The 21,490-nt window shown below is 42.3% G+C and overlaps 1 protein-coding gene across 4 annotated transcripts in view; it reads left to right on the plus strand.

The window, feature by feature from the left end:
• Positions 1 to 21,490, plus strand: part of TMEM141 (transmembrane protein 141) — a 50,318-nt gene that overhangs the window by 21,918 nt on the left and 6,910 nt on the right. For 2 of the 4 annotated variants that reach the window (XM_089675042.1, XM_089675041.1), the window contains exons 2-4: positions 1,026 to 1,156; positions 6,998 to 7,064; positions 11,456 to 11,539. In XM_089675042.1, coding sequence (XP_089531168.1) covers positions 1,103 to 1,156; positions 6,998 to 7,064; positions 11,456 to 11,539 — 205 coding nt within the window. In that variant the 5' untranslated portion in view covers positions 1,026 to 1,102. The remainder of the gene's footprint in view (positions 1 to 1,025; positions 1,157 to 6,997; positions 7,065 to 11,455; positions 11,540 to 21,490) is intronic. The other 2 variants (XM_089675040.1, XM_089675043.1) reach the window with 1 other exon arrangement.

Raw genomic sequence — 21,490 nt, forward strand, 5'->3', positions numbered from 1 at the left:
ATATTTAAAAACATATTTCAATGTATATATATATACTGTATGTTGAAATGTGTTTTTCTTACAAAATATATGAAAAATATTTTAAAAAATACATTTCAAATATACTGTATGTCTTTACAAATCTACACTTTTGGGATGCCTTTACAAATATATGTAAAAATATGTTAAAATCCGAAGAATATATTTAAAAAATATATATTTTTAAAACAATTTTTTAAAAATATATTCTTCAGATTTTTTTAACATATTAAAAATTCATTTTAACATATATTTTTACATATATTTGTAAATGCATCCCAAAAATGTAGATTTGAAATTTTAAAGACATACAGTATATTTGAAATGTATTTAAAAAAATATTTTTCATATATTTTTTAATAAAAACGCATTTCAACATGCAGTATATATATTTATTTATTGAAATATATTGAATATGGCAAAAATTGCGACATTTAAAATATATGTCAATATATTTGGGAAGAATATTTTTAAAATATATTTTTCTTCCATGTGGGTCAAAAAACGTGAATATCTCCCAAACGGTGCACGTTTAGGAGCTATTAATTTTACCTATAGGTAAGCTTTATTATAGGCATTATATTATATTTAGCTCGCTCCATATAAGGTAAATAATCCTCTGCTCTTAATTGTGACAAGTACATTACTGAGGGCTAGGTTTTGTTCGCATTTCACATCTGAGGTTTACAACCACACTTTTAAGGCACTATCCGTGTTTATTGTGCATTTTAGAGCAAAAAAAAAACACTTTTGTCAGCGCAGGTGTAACACCCTCGATTTTTTTTTAGTTTTCCTGGTACAGAGAGCCAAAAAATGACCCTATTTTAGATTGTAAGCTCCAAGGAGCAGGCACTCTTAACCCTCTTCTATTGAACTGTATTGTTGCTGTATTGTCTCCCTTTATATTGTAATAATAATATTTTATGGTGTGAATTTTCTCCCAAGTCCCTGAAGTTATAGTAATGTGTCCTCCTCACCTCTGGTGGCGCTGCCCACTGACTCCACAGATCAAAGTGAAACCCGGAAGTGTTCCCGTCCGTAACTGAAGGAGAGATTGCATTGTACGGAGAAGGAGATCAGCTCGATGGTGAACCTGGGCTTATCGCGAGTGGACGATGAGGTGGCGGCTAGGCATCCGGTGTGTGGAGTGGGTGGGCTATCTGAGGACATGTATTGCAGATTTATCAGCAGATTACAGGGACCCCAATCCTCAGGAACTACGAGTCTCAGCAGGGGACATGCCTACATGAGCAAACCTACAACTATCAAATAGAAAACAGTGAATGCAATATAGACACTTTTTAAAAGTATTTATTTTATATGAATATATATATATATATATATATATATATATGTATGTATGTAATTTTTTTAAGTATTTGCAATATATTTGTAAGCAAAGTAGAAGCAAAAAAACCCCACAAACTATAAAATAGATATTTAAAAGTGTGTGTATGTGTATATATATATATATATATATATATAATTTTTTTTTTTTTTTTAATTATCAAAAAGATTATTTTCTGTACGGTGAACCCTCGGGGGGGGGGGGGGTTTGGTAGGACTTGGTGATGACAGGCTGGATGAGGTATGCTGAGACATGTAGTCTGTGGTATGGGGTTGGGCACATTGCTGTTGCTGAGTGTACATTGTGGAATGTGACCTCCACATATCCGTAGACTCACTCACTGGGTAGAGATATACAGAGATAGGATGACTTGTTCTTGGAATCTGAGTCATGAGACCAAGGGCTCACAGAGGACCTGTCATTAGTTTAAGGCTACGTTCACACTAGCTTTGCTAGCAGGTGTCATACAGGCTTTTGGGAAGTGTTTTTAACGCTTCTCAAACGCCTATGAAAATTCTGCACATGGCAGCACACAGTACTGTTCACACAGAAACGTTAGCACCGCGTTGCATCTCGGCAAAACTGATGCGTCGCGTCAGGAGGAGTTGAAGCCTCCCATTCAAATCTATGGTGCCGCTCCGCAAACGCCTGACAGGCATTTGCGGTGCGGTTGTAGAGCGTTAATATCATTTAACTTCATTATAGAAGTTTGTGGTGCGGTTTTAACGCTTGGCAAATGCCTATTAACCGGCTCAAAACCGCTCATATGGCGTTTTTGGAGCGTTAAAAACGCTTCCCAAATGCCTGTCAAACGCTTTAGGGGCGTTTGGCAGGAGTTAGAAATAAAGTCAAGTGTGAACGAGTCCTAAGGCTAGGTTTACACTAATGCGGTGCACTATATTATTATACAGGATTTATATAGCGCCAACAGTTTGCTCAGTGCTTTACAATATAGCAGGAGACAATACAGCAACACAGTTTAATACAAGAGGGATAGGAGGGCCTGATCCTGGGAGCTTACAATCTATATCGCATGTGATTCGCACAGAAACCGCACCGCATTCTTGTGCAAATCACATGCGATTTGTGTGTGGTGCGATTGGAGTCTTACATTTTGTATGGCTCAAATCGCACAGCACCAAAAAGGTGCAGGACCCTTTTTTTTTGGGTCCGCACTAGAATCCGGATTGCATGGGTATTCACACCTATGCAATCAGATTCTGTACATTGCACCATGTTTTAGGGACCGATTTCGGGGTGTTGTTAAAATACACACCCGCATTGATTTGCATGAAAGGAGTGCGATTCTGATGCAGTGCGGAATTCGCACAGAAAACACTGCGAATTCCGCACCGTGTCAGTTTGAACCCAGCCTAACTCCTTTATAACCACCCAACACATACTCTCCGGCCACTTTATTAGATACATCTGTTCAATTTATACTCATAGAAGTGATACAGCGCAAATAAAACAAATAATAAAAATGTGAAAAAATATATATTAAAGTCCAATGTCCCAAAAATTTGTTAAAAATTTTTTTTTATTAGAACTGTAGCTCGAACTTCATACATTTTCCAGCATGATCACATCTTCAATGAAAAAAAACAGTTCATCCACTCTCGCCAAATACTGTGAACTCCTGAACTAATATAGCTTTAAGGCTACATTCACACTAGCGTTGTGTGCAGGCGGCAGAGAGGCATTTGGGAAGCGTTTTTACCGCTTCCCAAACGCCTCTGCCAATTCTGCACATTACAGCACATGGTGCTGTTCTAACGGGAGCGTTTGCGTAGCGGCAAAACGGACGACTCTGGTTGAGTCAGGAGGCGTTGAAGCCTCCTATTCTCGTCTATGGTGCCGCTCCACAAACGCCCAGCTGGCGTTTGCGGAGCGGTAACACCACTCAAACTGCATTATAGGCGTTTGTGGGGCGTTATTAACGCTCGGCAAATGCCTAGCAACTGCCGCTAAACCGCGCATGCGGCGTTTGCCGAGCGTTAAAAACCGCTCCGCAAACGCCGGACCAACGCTTGCCAAACACTATAGGGGCGTTTGCCAAGCATTGGTAAAACAGCCAAGTGTGAACGAGCCCTAAGAGACAAAAAGACAAGCCTGCAGGTGGGGTGTGATGGAGGTGTAGGCGAGACAGAACACACGTGGAGAACAGTGGGTACACAAGATTTTTATTGAGGGATTTGGGACACTTGATCGGTGCAGCAAGGGTAAGTCTGGGGCAGTTCAGGCAGGTAATGCTTAATCCAGGCACACAGCGGAGGGGCAGTTCAGGTAAAGAGAATCCGGGTACAGCAGAGGGGCAGGCTATGGGTAATCCAGGCACACAGCAGAGGGGCAGTTCAGGTAAAGAGAATCCGGGCATAGCAGGATGGCAGGCAATGGGTAATCCAGGCACACAGCAGCAGGCAGGCTTGCTAGGGCAGTCAGCAGAAGGCAGGCTTGCAGGGAATGAGTAATCCGGGCACACAGCAGCAGGCAGGCTTGCAGGGGCACTCCACAGAAGACAGGCTTGCAGGGGCACTCAGCTTGCAGGGTCTTGGCTGTAGGGTCTGGCCGCAGCTCAGACCTCTCACAGCACTCTCTCACGCGAGCAGGGAACGAACTCCCCTGTCTTTTATCGCCTAAGCAGGATGCTTCCTGCTTGCAACGGCCGGCCTGGCGTCGGGTTTCCGGGGCAACAAGCCCCACGCCTCACTCCGGCCATGCACAGTGAGCGCGGCCTTTGTCTCCACCGGGCGTTGAGCGCGGGAACCTCAGGGCTGCAATGTGCCCGCCGAGACAAAGGGAGGGGGGCGCGGGGAGACACCCAGGTGGCCTGCATGTATGAAATCCACATGCAGGCACAGCGGGGTGCGAACCTCACTGCAGGGGGCAGATCCCTGGCGCCCATCTCACCACTCTGTGTGGGCTATGTGTGGGCGCAGGGACATGCAATGGGGAAGAGAGGGAGTGATGGGGGGGACCCTGACATGGGGTGTGGTATCCTCAGATGTTGTAATACGCTTTAAGCGATTTCTCACTGACTCTCCTTGCCAGGTATTTCCACATATAGCGATGATTCATGAAAGAAAAGATGCCAAATGTATATTACTATATAACGATAAAAATAATATATAAAGTGCCAAAAAAAAAGCCTTCCTTACACTCACATAAGGTGGTTAGACACCAATTTTCATGGAATTTTATGCCTCCCAAATCACAGATGATGATCCATCCCTAACTTCCTCCAAGCTTCCTCCTTAGTTTACCCCGAATTCATTCTCATGGATGGATGGATGAAAAATGCAAAAGAAAGGATACCAAAATAGTGTAATACTGTTAAAAAAACTTTTAATACTCAAGTGATGCTCCAAATGCACTCACATTTTATAACTGAATATAAAGCCTTTTTGTAAATAAATCAGGACTCCTTAAACTTGTTCCAATAGCCCTTCTGACAATTCCAGCAGATATGACGTCACACGTACAGAGTCGGAACCGGAAGGTACGTCAACGTGTTTCACCTTCCCACAAGGCGTTGTCACGGACAATTCTGTGGGATCAACAGGGTCGAACCCCATTGGCGCAGTGATATGAGGAAGTCGATCTCACACAATGAGACAAAGTGGATTCTTCAATTAGGTTCTTTGGCCCCTAGGGGGTTGAATATAAACATAGATCTAGAAGGTATGCAGAACACCATCTCTGAACACACAACACATCAAACCTTGAAGCAGATGGGTTACAGCAGCAGAAGACCACACCGGGTGCCACTACTGTCAGCTAAGAACAGGAAACGGAGGCTACAATTCACACAGGCTCACCAAAATTGTACAATAGAAGATTGGAAAAATATTGCCTGTTCTGATGAGTCTCGATTTCCCTAGAGATGGTTGTGCGTAAAAATCCCAGTAGATCAGCAGTTCGTGAAATACTCAGACCAGCCCGTCTGGCATCAACAACCACACCATGTTCAAAGTCACTTATATCATCCCCTTTCTTCCCCATTCTGATGCTCAGTTTGAACTTCTGCAAGTTGTCTTCACCACATCTACATGCCTAGATGCATTGCTGCTGATTAGCAATTTGTTTACCAAGCAATTGAACAGGTGTACCTAATACAGTGGCCAGTTAGTGTATGTACAGCAGCAAAACGGTGGGATATAGCACCCACACAGTGCAAAAATGCTTCGCTGGGTAGCCATTGTTTATGTGCTGAGAGCACACTTGCTGCACTCTCTCAGCACAAAGACCTAGCTGTTACAAACAACGCGGGGGGGGGGGGACTGGCTACTAATAATGTGACCACTGTGCTCCTTACTGCCCCCTGGCTTTCTAAACTATTTCAAGGAAGGATGCTGGGGCAGGTGGGAATGGGGATCCCAGCATCACTGACTTGCCTCCATTAATGACCCACTTCCGGTCTGGTACATTAAACAGACCCTTTCCCCATGCATCTTTACATGGTGATGTGAAGTCATCTAACACTGTATTTTATTGGTTTACAGTACTTACCTTTCTTGTGTCCACTTCCTGGCTTCCCTGAAGGCCATAGATGTCCAAGGATATGAGCTGAGACATGTTCAGACACGAGTACAAACCTGCCTGAGTTATCCCATCAGGAAGCTCTCAAAGCAGACAGTCAATCGTAAGCAGTGGAAGAATCTCCCATGCTGCAGTCGCATGTATATGTGTGCAGCTGAGGGTCGGGGGGAATGCGTTCGCTGCCTATAACTGGCTGTCAACTTTGACAGCTTTGTGGCCGGTTTGTACTCATGTCTGAGCATGCCAGAGCTCATAGCCGCACTAATGCCCCTGGAAAAAGCAATGTCATCGATGAACAGAGATCATGTGTTGTCATATTGTGCATGAGGGAGCACATGATTTCACACTGCTCTTGCACATGCACTATATGACATTACATTCTTCTTCTTAAGAAAGATAAACTTTCCCCTAAGATCTCACAAAATCTGGGGGGGGGGGGGGAGGCTTTAAAAAGGAAAAAAAAAAATGAATGTACGGTGCATTCATGAGATGAGCAGTAGTGTCCCCCTGCAGTGCAAGCTAAATGATCATTAAATTTACGGAATAAAAAATAAACTGTAATATTTACTTTAATCGAAGTTTAAGCACTCTTCTTTGTCACATGATCTCGCGCAATGGGGAGCCAATTTTGATTCAGTAGGAAGTCACAGCCAGCTCCCCAATCCAAGTTGGTAGTTCCATGGACCCCCAACTGTGAGAAAAATTGGACAGCGACGGACTCCATGTACTGGTAAATATGCGATTTTTGAGAGTCAGTATCTATGACATCTTGCCCACTGCAGGGCTGTTTTTTTTTTTTTGGTAATTCCTGTAGGTATAACTTCAGATACTTTTGTTTTTTTACTCCTGTTCTGATGATAACTGCATTCCCCATTTCATGTATGGGTGTCACAAGGATCAGTAAACAGGGACAATCTTCCCTAGGGGCTTGACAATTTTGAACTCAATCAGAACTAAAAAATAAAGGCAGTTCGGCTGGAATTGGGTTTTAATATTTGAATAACATGAGAACATCACTTACGCCATTGACAGATAATTGATTTGCAGCGCAGTGAATGTCACTCATATACTCACTGACACTATTTCTTTCAGGGCTTGTCAGGATATGCATCATGTCAGTCACAAGCTTTTATGAAAGGAGTGGTCACTTTGGTCACAGGTAAGAACATGATGAACCTTTCTATAACGGAAAGTGATCCCAGATAAAATGTATACTTTGGATTGTCCCTGTAGCTATAAAACATGGCATTATTGACTCACCATTTCCTTCTGTTAATCTTATCCTGGTGGTGATATTTCTTCACACATCCTTGGTAATATAAAAGGTTAGTTAGAGTTATCCTAGATTGTAAGCTCCCAGGATCAGGCCCTCCTATCCCTCTTGTATTGAACTGTATTGTTGCTGTATTGTCTCCCGTTATATTGTAAAGCGCTGAGCAAACTGTTGGCGCTATATAAATCCTCTATAATAATGTTTTGTCAGCATGGTTTCATTTTCTCTTGAAGTTAATTCATAAGTTAGAGTGTTTTTGTTTCACTAGTAGTTGAATCTGCCACCACTATTATTTTCTTCTCCTCCTTCCTCTCTGTCTGACCCCTCTAATGCCCTTACCGTCCCCATCGTTTCCCGTTTTGCCTTTTCCTATCTTATCCTGCTGTGTTCACTTTCTCAATCCCATCCATCGCTATGTGGGACACATGCATGTACAGACTTCAGATCCCTCAGCTTATGCCCCTGCCTGTTCTCTGGCTCATTGCCCCACTGAGTCCACTGCAGAGTGCAGAGCTATCCATTCTTCCCAATCATCCCCCATCTCATTTACTTCTCTCCCCTGCTGCCAGAGTCAGCTGAGCAGAAAAGCGCTTTCCTTCATGTTCCAGCTGACTCTCATGCAGTGCTGAGCGGCCTGGGCACAGTGATCACAACAGAGGCCAAGTATGGATGCCATGCATTTTAGTTTTAAATAGAATAGGGAATGGTTAAAACTGCTGTTATGTTTCTTGTTTCTTGCCATATATGTCTCACTGGGGAGATATTCATTCACTTCCTTACCTGTAGGTTAAAAGTGAGGAAAATCCCTTCTTAGTGGTGGCAACTTTCCAATACTGAGTCACTGTCCAGGAAGACGTATGCGGATTAGGAAAGTCTGACTTAAGTCCTTATTGTTCCTTTTATCATTAACTCATTTGAAACACAAGGTCAAAATGACAGCCTGATATCCAAAATAAGAAATAGTGATGGCCATTTCCATATTTCTTTCAAATTGTTTGTAAGTCCTAACAATCCCCTTTCTCGTATGTGCTCCATTTGGTCTTTTAAATATACTATTGAATGAATATTAAAAACAATACTACCTGTTCACCCTAAGGCAGGAAGTGTTATTGGCAATATCACCAGGTTAAAAAAAAAAAGAAAACTAATGCAGCCACCACATCTCTGGACTGTGAGCTGCAATAAATTATATCTTTGTTCTGGGGTTTAGAGTTTTAAAGTGGTGTCCTTTTAAAGGATAAGTTCACCTTTTGACCAAAAATAATAGATGCACATTTTCTTACTGGTAAAGAAATGTGCATTTATTATTTTTGGTTGCAAGAGCCTGTAAAACATTATACCAGAGATCAGCAGGCATTTACCTTTCAGTGATATGTCACCTCACCGACAACAACCTCCTTGATCCCCTACAATCTGGCTTCCATACCCTACACTCCACCGAAACCGCCCTACTCAAACTCACCAATGACCTGCTAACTGCCAAAGCCAATGGCCACTACTCAGTGCTACTACTCCTCGACCTCTCTGCGGCTTTCAACATGGTCGATCACCCCCTCCTCCTCCAAAAAACTATACTCTTTTGGCCTCAGAGACTCCGCTCTCTCCTGGCTCTCTTCCTATCTATCTCAACGCTCCTTCAGTGTTACCTATAACGCTGCCACCTCCCCCTCACTCCCCCTCTCTGTTGGGGTCCCCCAAGGTTCTGTCCTCAGGCCCCTTCTCTTCTCCATCTACACCTCCTCCCTTGGTCAGCTGATACACTCTCACGGCTTCAACTACCATCTCTATGCCGAAGACACTCAAATCTATCTCTCTACCCCTCGCCTCACTCCTTCAGTCTCCGCCCGTATCAAGCCCACTGAACGACATATCAGACTGGATGTCACTCCACTTCCTCAAATTAAACCTTGCCAAAACCTTCCTAGTTTTCCCCCCAGCCCGTGCCCCCCCCCCCGACCTCTCCATCACAACCAACAACGCCACCATCAGCTCCACCCCGCAAGCCAGAGTACTAGGTGTCATTCTAGACTCCAATCTGTCTTTCCAGCCTCAGATCCAATCCCTGACAAATTCATGCAGACTCCACCTCCGCAACATCTCCAAAATACGCATGTTCCTAACTCCAGAAACTACTAAGCAACTCATCCACTCCCTTATTATATCACGACTTGACTACTGCAACTTCCTCCTCGACGGCCTATCCCAACACAGGCTATCCCCACTTCAGTCTATCCTGAATTCTGCAGCCAGACTCATCCACCTCACCAACCGCTCCATATCCGCCACCCCCCTCTGCCAATCCCTCCACTGGCTTCCGATTGCCCAACACATACAATTAAAAATATTAACATTGATGTACAAAGCTATTCATAACACTGCCCCAAACTACATCACCGACCTGATATCCATCTACCACCCAAAACGCACTCTCCGCACCTCACAAGACCTACTCTCCAGTTCTCTGGTCTCCTCCTCCCATGCCCGTCTCGAGGGCTTCTCCAGGGCTTCCCCCATCCTCTGGAACTCACTACCCCAATCCATCAAACTGTCACTACCCTCCTCACCTTTAGGCGCACCCTGAAAACCCACCTCTTCAGAGAAGCCTACCCCGCCCTCACCTAATTGCTGATCTCCGCTCTTCCCACCACTCCATCCGCCACAGCTATTTCCTCCTGTACCACTCTCCCCTCCCTCCTAGATTGTAAGCTCCAAGGAGCAGGGCCCTCGAACCCCTCGTGTATTGTATTGTTACTGTACTGTCTCGTGTACTGTCTCCCATTATAATGTACAGCGCTGAGCAAACTGTTGGCGCTATATAAATACTGTATAATAATAGTAAGACTATAATATATCATTATATATTGTAACAGCATTTCTCAATTGGGGTGCCATGAGGAGTTCTCAGGGATGCCCAAGCAAAAGGGATGAATAAAATACTGCCCCAGCTAAGGGCCCATTAATACCAGGAACTGCATGTGAATCGAACAGAAATGCTGTGCGGTTCCTGTGAGATTCACATGCAGTTCTGTGCAGTACAATTTCAGCCCTATTCATTTTGAATGAGCTGAAATCACACCGCACCAGAAGTAGCGCATGCATTACTTTTTGAAACATACAGTAACTACATAGCATGGTACTTTTGTATCATGCTGTCCTGTGTGGGCAAATGCAATGCGTTTGCAACCTGTATTTGGGGTGTTATTAACTTTGACTTGACCCCCGCAGCAGATGACGTGCATTCCAATTGGAATGCAGTGGACTCTGTACTGTGAAAGCCGCCCGCATCCTACCAACCGATGCTGTCATCGGTTGCTAAGGACAAGTCAGGCACCCGTATACTTTCTGGGTTGACGACAGTAGTTAGTGGTAGTTATATAGAGGAGGAGAGAGCCGGGAGGAGGTGCAGGCTGTGCTCTCTCACTCCTGTCTGTACACACAAGTTAAAACAGAATGTTCTCAAATCAGAGTGTACAGGGTTTGATTACCACCCCCTATCTCTTCCCCACACTGCTTGTGTCCCAACAGCAGACATTATGTGTAGGGGGAGGTAATCAAACCTCGTACAGTCTGATCTGAGAGTTCTTTTTCATCTTCTGTATACAGGCAGGAGGGAGAGGAGCTGGGGGTGGGGGAGAGCACACCCCAGATAACCTCCTGGCTCTTTTCTCCTCTCTGCTGCTGTCACAACCCACCGGTAATTTCGGTAATTGGGGAGGGTAATGTACTTGTGGCACAATTGGGGAAGGATAACAAACATTTGGGATGACCGGTTTGGTGGGGAAGGGGGGATTTGTGTTAGGAGTGGGGGAAGTATTTGTGCTAGCAGGGGGAATTTGGGGGCAGAGGATTTATAACTTACAGACCACTGAACCCTGCCTCACAATCTACATTTAGCACTTGTTCACACCAGGAGCAGTGTGGTAGCGCATGTGAAATTGCACGTTTTCCAGCACCGCACAAAGACGCACTGCCTTTGCAGGAGTACACAGGTGCCATTCCTAATGGCAATCCCGCATATCTAACAAATGCACGTGCATTTGTGCCTGCTAAAATGCATGGTACCTCAGTGTTTCCTATACATAGAGCAGCCCATTAAAAAAAAAAATGTGATGCCTGGGAACATGCAAGAAAGCACATGCACTCAGACGCATCTCCTGTTGTGAATGAGCCCTCGGACTGGTGTGCCTTGAGATTGTGCACAATTCTAAAGGGTGCCTTGACTGAAAAAGGGTTGAGAAACACTGTAATAAAATGTCATATTCTTATTTATTTTGCAGGTACTGTCACTGTAATGCTGATCCAGAGTGCTTTGAAGAGGAGACTTCCATATGCTATGAAATGGAATATACTCCTGTCTGTAGGTAAGACATGAAAACGACCAGTAGGTGGAAAACTTGTCCAAGCCCATCCCCTTCTTTACCCATATCTGATTGGCAGGGATCCTGTAAGTCATAACACTTGACCGCTCTGTTCCATGGTCAGGGCCGGGATACAAACCCTATGTAAGTTTTGTGTTGTAGCTTAATACAGGGATAATCAATTTCTCTGAAAAAAGAAATAACTAAAACCAGCAAATGGCTAGTTTTATGCAAGTACTCCTGTTCCAAATTGGTGCTGGTTGCTAAAACCAGAAATAAAGTTGGTCTTAGGGCATCTCTGCTATTCAGGAGAAGCTTTTTATTTTTCAAATGGATACAAGACTTCCTCTAGTTGAAGTGAGTGGATGGTGTCACAATCTTCACCTCAGCCAATCAAAGAACTTCATGAAGATCAGTCTCTTAAGGTAGTGTGTACGTAAGTCATACAAAGGATCTAATTCAGAGCTGCAAAAATACAGATAACTGCCATCCAATAGATACAAATTGAAGCCAGACTATAATGAGCACTGTGAACACTCAACATGTATGGCAAACCATGCTAGCAAGTGCTAATAATGGAAAAGTTCCAATTTGAATAGCTACAAATTGAAGCCAGACTATAATGAGCACTGTGAACACTCAACGTGTATGGCAAACCATGCTAGCAAGTGCCAATAATGGAAAAGTTCCAGTTTGCTAAGGGAGTCACATAGGTACATTACCCTCAATACAGCCTACTGCCACCTCCCAGGGATTTGATCCATAGGCAGCCTGCATATACCACCTAATGTATCCCCAATTTTGTGTGTATCCTCTGCATTCCTGTGCTGCATCTGATGTCTGTAGCAAATACAGAGTGAATGTGTTGGTGGTAGCTTGCACATTATCCCCTACCTCCATGCATGACCATTATACTGGAATTATGATGTCGGGACTGGCTTTCAACACAGCCCACAATGTCTAGATTGGCTTATCCATAAAATGCAGGGATTTGATTAGCTGTATTGGCGTTGAGGAGACACATACGGCTTATGGATCAGATCCCTGGAATGGGGGAAAATGACAATTAGCTGAGTTGAGCATGTTTCACAGACAGCCTACATGATTCCCTTAGTAGGTCGAGACTTTCCCACTATTCAAAAAAATGTGTATACCCTGCGCTTAGTGGACATAAAATTATGAAAATCTGTAACACAAGAGTGCAACTACCGCAATAGCCTGAGCACTACAGCTTGTATACTAATCTAAAAATATGGTATGTTCTCAATACCATCAACAATTACCTAAGGTGACCTGAATCTTATAAAATACCATCAATAGTTGCCTGAAATGACAAAAACCATGAAAAGTACAACAGTGCAAAAATAATCAAAACTGGACCAAAATGGTCTACTTTATTTAACACAAATAACATGCCTGCAAAACACAGTACAATAAAGTGCTCGATAAATGTGTCCAAGTGAGTACTGTGAAGAAAATCAGTCCACATACAAATGTGTCAATTGTGAATCCTCCAAAAATATGCAGCCTCCTGCCAGATTCTCTGATCTCAACATGAAAGATTAATATACACTTGTGTGTGTATATCCAAACACAGGACATGTTGCAATCCACCATGGTGTTTCTGTGACCACGGTGTCAGAGGGTAGAACAAAGTTCTCTCTCTCCTTATTAGCAGTTGGTAGCATGGTTTCTCATACTTGGGATTGAGTGTCCACAGTGCTCCTTATAATCTGGCTTCAATTTGGAGCAATTGGATGGCAGTTACCTGCATTTTGCAGCTCTGAATCAGATCAATCAGTATGATTGATGATAATGACTGTGATCTTCATGAAGCGCTTAGTATCCAGTAACAAACAGCAGAGCTGTGTGCTGGGTATATGTGCAATAGCATGCTACTTTTGAGAAACTGCCCCTACGTTGGAGCCCTTGGTATCAGCATTAAGCTAAGGCCCCTTTCAAATGAAGGGTCTGTTCAGGTCCTCCTGTCAGTTTTTCAAGCAGATCTGATCAGACCCTCCATTCACCTCTGTGGACCAGTGGCCTCTTGTGTCCGTTTACACCCACCTGCCTCCAAGCCAATCCAGTCCACAAAAAAAAAAGAAAACCAGAAGGGGATCCGTCCCCCTCCATCTAGCTGGATCAGATTGGAGAGCAGTCAGTTGAACAGAGAGCGGAGTCCATTTACAAATGGCCACTCATAGAACAGAGCGGGCTCTGTCAAGTCCACTCTGCGTAAACTGAATGGACATGTACCTGTCATCCGCCTGCTCTGCTCTTTGCTCAGCAGATAGATTCCCTGTTGACTAAATTAGAATCCTCCCTGTGTAAAAAGGCCTAATACAAAAGTGAAGAACCTGTGTATCTGCTGTTTTTTGTTGCTGAAAAGAATACCTAATAGATTGCTACGTTTGTACAACTGGCTACATGCTATAAGGATGCAGTGCTATGTTATGTATCCATTGTTGACTGTACTAAACTCAAACAGAAGCTGATTCCTTGTATCTTTTGTTCCTTGTTGAACAGAGCACGTTTGATTGTTACATCCTCATCAGCTGGCTACATGCTTCAAGGTCACAGAGCTATGGCAGCTGTTTATTGTGGAGTCAATTGAACTATGTTTCTTTTTTTTTTTCAATTGCTGGGAAGCACCTGAGCCCACAGAATCCTTTGATATTATATCTATCTGGATTCTGTGGATTATATTGCTGCTATATCTGTGCTATGATGAGACCTTGATTTTATCTTGGCAGGTGAGTATCAATGGGTTATGGGTTAGCTCTTTCAACACAGCCATTCTGCCCTGAATGGGCAGAGCCACTTTATAGTAACCCAGTCTGTGCAGCCAAATATTTGGAATATATGAATGGAATAAATATGGAATATTTATGTTTGACCATTAATTAAGCTTCAGTTACTTTGCCTGAACTTGGGTTCAGAGGTCACCTGAAGTCTGATAGTTGTTTGCTGATCAGATGTCTGACCTCACACACTGTCCCCAAAATCTTTGAACACATACCAGTGTTCTATAAAAGAGCCCCACAACTAGGGTAGCTTACAGGCACACAACTGTCGGATTCCAGTTGATAGCTAAACCCATCAGCCCAGCTGATGTGCCGGGCTAAGACAAAGAAAGTACAGCTGATTAAGGGATAAATGCTGTAATTTAATAATTTAACATTGAATATTTAGATTCTTGCAAAAATTCAGTTGACTGTCATATACCTGTATGCAGAGCCAGAAATGACAAGGGTGGTCTCTTGCGTAGTTCCGTTCCAAGCACACCTGTAAGTTGAGACAGGGTCTGCAGGGGTGAAAGAAAGTCAAGGTGCCAACGCTGTGGGCTGGAAATTGAGAGCACAGGTATCAGGTGAGCAGAAGTACAGCTGTCAGTGGTCACGTGGATTTGACAAGTTAATTTAAAGGTGGAGCTGGGTCTAGTGATAGCCAAGTGGAAAAACACCAAGCTGTAGGCAGGATAGGAATCCGGAACAGACAGAGGTCATCAACAAGCAGGTAGCAAGGCACATATTCACTGGGCAGAAGCATGGTCAATAGCCCAAGCTGAGGTCATTAACAAGAATCAACAGCAAATACAAACAGGCAAGGGTAATCCGAAAGCAGGTCAGATGGAAGCTGGGTCAGTAACAGGATCAGGATGAGTATCAGGACCACAGGAGCAAGACTAAATACCATTCAGCAAGGAACTTGTGCAGAGTTCAGGCTTAGCAGCAGTGAAGATGCATGCGAAATATACGTGTGTGTGTGTGTGTGTGTGTTCATATTGATAGTACTTGTACATTATATTCATAAATTGTGTCCATCTTGTACATATTGCAGACACTGTATATTTTGTACTGCTTATTGCATTTCTGGTTAGATACTAAACTGAATTTCGTTGCCTTGTTGAATCCAATCTAATGCAATCAGCCTTATATGCTTGCAGAAATGTGCACGTATATTACCTTGACTGGCAATATATTCCAAATGGAGCCACAGGTAAACTTAGGGGATCTTTGCCTAAAGCAGGGCCAGCTTGACTGGACATTGGAAGCCAGTATGTAGATGGTCTTCAGTGTCATAAATATGGATGACTCAGACCTCAGAAGTAACAATACTACATATAAATATAGTAAAGCCAGAGAATAATCACTTTTCGTGATCAGTAACTTAAAGTAGAACTCGAGGCAGATATAAAAACATCCTTCAGCCAATATGTTTTAAATAAAAATGCTCAGCTGGTCATCTGCCCTGACTCCTTCCCCTCCTTTGCAACCAGTCTTTTCCCACCACAAGTTTCTACATCTCTAATTATGTGTGTCTCTCCCTAAAGCCATTAAAAGAAAAAAATGCACTGGCACCACAACAGACTAGGTATGTGACTAAATAACCTCAGGTCATCTAGGTGGCAAGAGGTCTCTATACTTTCTCATGGTTTTGTAAGTACTTCATTGCTGAGTGACCATGAAAGGCTCTATGGCAGTTTAGTCAGCTACCAGGGACTTGTTCAAGATCCTGTTATAATGTATGTGTTAAACAATCAATGATTGCATTGTACCCTGTGTATGTTTCTTGTTTATAAATAAAGATTTTTTTTTAATCCTCAACTGGATTCCAAAATACTGCATTATTATTTGAACTCTTTCTTTCACCAGAAATCAGGCATAGTTGAGAACTATCATAGTATATCAATTAAAGTGTATGTAAACCCCAAACCTACTTTTGAAAATGGTCCCCATAGTGCTTTACTGTGTAGAGCAGCCTTTCTCAACCTTTTTACCCCAGAGGAGCTCTTGAAAAAACTTTCCATTAGCAAAATGCCCCTAACATTGGAAGTCAATAGAATATCCCATAACAGTGATGGTTTGAATGCCACCCTTACAGACAGCTTTAAAGATCATTTAACAAATAAAAGGTGCTGCGCTATGACCTAGCATATGCCCAAAACCTAAATAGTCAATACATACATGTGAAGAAGTCATGTGATGTGTGACAAATGTGTGACAAATTGGGGTTTATTTACTAAAGCTGGAGAGTCCAAAATCAGACTCCCTTCTGCATAGAAACCAATCAGCTTCTAACCTCAGCTTGTTCAATGACGCTTTGGCAATGAAACCTGGAAGCTGATTGGTTTCTATGCAGAAGGGAGTCTGATTTTGGACTCTCCAGCTTTAGTAAATAAACCTCATTGTGTCAGATGGAAGCATGGTGACATCATTTCAGGTACAGTGATGGTCACCGCCATCTTTGTCTACCCCAGTGATATGCTGTATGAGGGTTTTGCCCTGATATCTTCATGTGAGTGCGATTTCATTTTATGTATGTGTGGAAAAAAAAAATTGGTTGCAGTATGGGAGGCCCTTCTCTTTATATTTGAGCGTATCCTGTAGATGATTACTGTCTGGAAGAGATGCCCATCAGCCCTGAGTAGGAGGTGATGCCCACAAGCCTGATTTCACAGAGGATTGAGGAGTTGGATTGAGCACTTTTTTGACCATTGGTCAATTCATGGAGGTGAGCGTGCATGCCTGATGGTGGTGACACAGTGGTGTATCAAGAAATATACCCTTTGATCACTGGCTTACATGGAACTGTTATGGTGTATTGATCACCTTAATTTTTCCTTTATTTGATCACTTTGTCATTGTTCATTCATGTTAAGCACCTATATTCACCTACACAGCTAAGAACTATTGGTCGGCCGGGTGTTTACTATATTGTCATAGCAGCGCCAGCCAGGTGTTCATTCATTGTTTATACTTTATTATTTTCACTTTGTTTATGTATTTTACACAGGGTTTTATACACTTTACACTGATATTCTGTTCATAGCCCTTGAGGGGAGGCTTTGGTCAGGTGTTTATTTTTCACATATATATTGACTATTTAGGTTTGGGCATATGCTAGGTTACAGCGCAGCACTTTTTATTTGTTTATTGGTCTATTGAGTGGTGGTACGCTGTGTGGTTGCAGCTTTTAGGGTAGGTTTCATCCCTTGGCAGCACATAAGACTCCCTTTATTATGTTTTAAAGATCATTGGTATCATGCTACTGGCTCTGCCAAGTGGGGATGTACATGGATCCATGAAAGCACCATCAGAAGCCTTCATAGGCAATTAGCCACAGAAGGTCAGTGAACCACAGCTCAAAGAACCTCTAACAACCATTAGAAGAACCCTGGCTGAGAATGGCTTGTCTACACTTTTCTTAACCACTTGAGTCCCAGAGCCATGTTTTTGATTTTTAAAACTTTTTTGTTTGTATGTTTTAAAAATCATTTTAGGCCTAAAGATTACTTAAATACCCCAAAACATTATACAGTGGATATAAAAAGTCTACACACCCCTGTTAAAATGCTAGGTTTTTGTGATGTAGAAAAATGAGACAAAGATAAATCATTTCAGAACTTTTTCCACCTTTAATGTGTCCTATAAACTGTACAACTCAGTTGAACAACAAACTGAAATCTTTTAGATGGAGGGAAGTAAAAATAAAAAACTAAAATAATGTGGTTGCATAAGTGTGCCCACCCTTAAACTCATACTTTGTTGAAGCACCTTTTGATGTGATTCCAGCACTCAGTTTTTTTGGGTATGAGTCTATCAGCATCGCACATCTTGACTTGGCAATATTTGCCCACTCTTCCTTGCAAAAACACTCCAAATCTGTCAGATTGTGAGGACATCTCCTGTGCACAGCCCTCTTCAGATCACCCCACAGCTTTTCAATCCGATTTAGGTCTGGGCTCTGGTTGGGCCATTCCAAAACTTTAATCTTCTTCTGGTGAAGCCATTTCTTTGATTTTGATGTACAGTATGCTTTGGGTCATTGTCATGCTGAAAGATGAAGTTCCTCTTCATGTTCAGCTTTCTAGCAGAAGCCTGAAGGTTTTGTGCCAATATTGACTGGTATTTGGAACTGTTTGTAATTCCCCCTACCTTGATTAAGGCCCCAGTTCCAGCTGAAAAAAAACAGTCCCAAAGCATGATGCTGCCACCACCATGCTTCACTGTGGGTATGGTGTTCTTTTGGTGATATGCAGTGTTTTTGCGCCAAACATATCTTTTGGAATTATGGCCAAAAAGTTCAACCTTGGTTTCATCAGACAATAACACATTTGCCCACATGGTTTTGGGAGACTTCAGATGTGTTTTTGCAAAATTTAGCTGGGCTTGGATTTGTAACTTTGTAAGAAAAGGCTTTCGTCTTGCCACTCTACCCCATAGCCCAGAAATATGAAGAATACAGGAGATTGTCACATGTACCACACAACCAGTACTTGCCAGATATTCCTTCAGCTCCTTTAATGTTGCTGTAGACCTCTTGGCAGCCTTCCAGACCAGTTTTCTTCTCGTCTTTTCATCAATTTTGGAGGGACGTCCAGTTCTTGGTAATGTTACTGTTGCGCCATATTTTCTCCACTTGATGATGACAGTCTTCACTGTGTTCCATGGTATATCTAATGACTTGGAAATTCTTTTGTACCCTTCTCCTGACTGATACCTTTAAACAGTGAGGTTCTTCTGATGCTTTGGAAGCTCTCTGCGGACCATGGCTTTTGCTGTAGGATGCAACTAAGAAAGACCTACTAGAACAGCTGAACTTTATGTGGGGTTAATCAGAGGCACTTTAAATGATGGCAGGTGTGTACTGACTCCTATTTAACATGATTTTGAATGAGATTGCTTAATTCTGAACACAGCAACATCCCCAGTTATAAGAAGGTGTGCACACTTATGCAACCACATTATTTTAGCTTTTTATGTTTACTTCCTCTCCTAAAAGATTTCAGTTTGTTTTTCAATTGGGTTGTACAGTTTATAGGTTATATTAAAGGTGGAAAAAGTTCTGATATGATTTATCTGTGTCATTTTTTTACATCACAGAAACTGCCATTTTAACGTGGGGTGGGGGGATTGGTGTAGATTTTTTTATCCACTGTATACATTAAGCAGACACCCTGGAGAATAAAATAGTGGTGGTTCCAATTTTCTATTTGCACGATATTAGCGGTTTATGAAATGAAAAAAATTCAGTAAAAAATGCACTAAACTTAATTTTAGGGCACATAAAGACCATAAATTACCCAATTAAGTCAAATATAAAGGATGAGGTTGTGTCGAGTAAGTAGATACCCAACACGTCAAGCCTTAAAATTGTGTGTGCCTGTGCAATGGTAGAAACTTTGGTACCTTATGTTTTTTTTCATAGGCAGTGCTTTAAAAAGCCCCTATAGGTTCAGTTTATTGTTACCCAGGTGCTCTGGTAATAGAAGTATTGCTCTCACTTTGGAGTGCGTGGTGATGTATAATGTGTGTTACGGCAATTGCTGTTTTCATAAGTAGGCGCCTAAGCGCTTGCATTTTTATGTGTATGTGGGGGGCTTTAAATTTATTTTTTGTGCGTCTCTTTAAATGTTTCAAACTTTTTTTTTTTTTTTTTAAATGTCACTTTATTGCTATCACATAGGGGACCAATAGCCCCCTATGTTTTTGCATATAGGTAAAAGGTTCTCTTTATGGAGACATCTGGGGATCTAACTAGAGATCCTGCCAGTAACAGTACTTACTGTTGCAGGCTGACATTGCTAAGCCACTTCCTCTCAAACAGCATTTATTCAAATAATCATTGGAATGAAAAAGAACAGAAAACACACCTAATCAGTAGAATGAATAGATGTCATTGTATTCAGACAGGTGTTTGGTCTTTTAACTGTAACTGAACTTTTTTTATGACTTCCTGATATATGGCTTGGCACCAAAAGGTGAACTTTTGGTATCCCTGATGTAACACGTATTTTACTGAGTCAAGATAATGATCTTTTTTACAAATCATTTTATTATTATATTAAGTTATTCTGTAACTTTGACATTATTGCATGATTTCCTTTAAAGGATTGCTTTAGGGAAAAAATAAGTTTATTTTGTAACTTTGACTTTTTTGCATGATTTGCTGTACCATATTGCCAATATAATGTTACAAATACAGATCTGTAGTACACCTTACATCTGGTGCCCGAGATGTGGGATTTTTTACAGAATCATTGGCCAGAATAATACGATCAAAATCATGTAGTGTCTGTGTTAGTGTGCTCTGTCTTACACTCCAGATTTCTCTAATGCACCAATATACAGAAGGAAGATAACATTTAGATCCCTTTATTGTCTTGTGCAGAAGTGTGTGCATTTATGGAAAAGTTGTGATTCTTTTAGTCTATTGAGCTATACATTAGGTGTTATGTTAAAATGATTGTAAAGGTTTTTGATTTTTAAATAAGAAACATGTTATGCTTATCTGCTGTGTACAATAGAATTACACAGAGCAGCTCTGATCCTCCTCTTCTTGGGTCCCCTGCCAGCACTTGCCAGGCTCCTTCTCTTATTGGTGTGCCACCATATGAAGCCACTTATGGGATATGATGTTTTGGTCAATCCGATGCCGCCAGGTTGCACCTCAGACTGTCCAGGAGCTCAGGGATGCCCTGTTCCAGATCTGGGAGGAAATACCCCAGCACCATCCGTCGTCTCATTAGGAGCATGCCCCGACGATGTGGCATCCTTACCTTCCTAACACACTACCCAGTCCATATCAGTAATAGATATCCAGCATGAGATTTTCCCCATTGAGATCTGATGTTTTTTCAAAGTGTTCCTTAAATTTTTTTGAGCAGTGTGTATATCAGAATATACCGTATATACTCGAGTATTATCCGACCCGAATATAAGCCGAGGTACCTAATTTTACCACAAGAAACTGGGAAAAACTATTGACTCGAGTATAAGCCGAGGGTGGGAACACCAGTGGGAAGAATCGTGCCTCATCATTGGTGTCAGTGGGAGGAATAGTGCCCCGTCACTGGTGTCAGTGGGAGGAATAGTGCCCCGTCACTGGTGTCAGTGGGAGGAATAGTGCCCCGTCACTGGTGTCAGTGGGAGGAATAGTGCCCCGTCACTG

Source organism: Staurois parvus, unplaced genomic scaffold (genome assembly GCF_062004578.1).
Source record: "Staurois parvus isolate SC_StPar_1 unplaced genomic scaffold, SC_StPar_1.0 ptg000154l, whole genome shotgun sequence".
NCBI lineage: Eukaryota > Metazoa > Chordata > Amphibia > Anura > Ranidae > Staurois > Staurois parvus.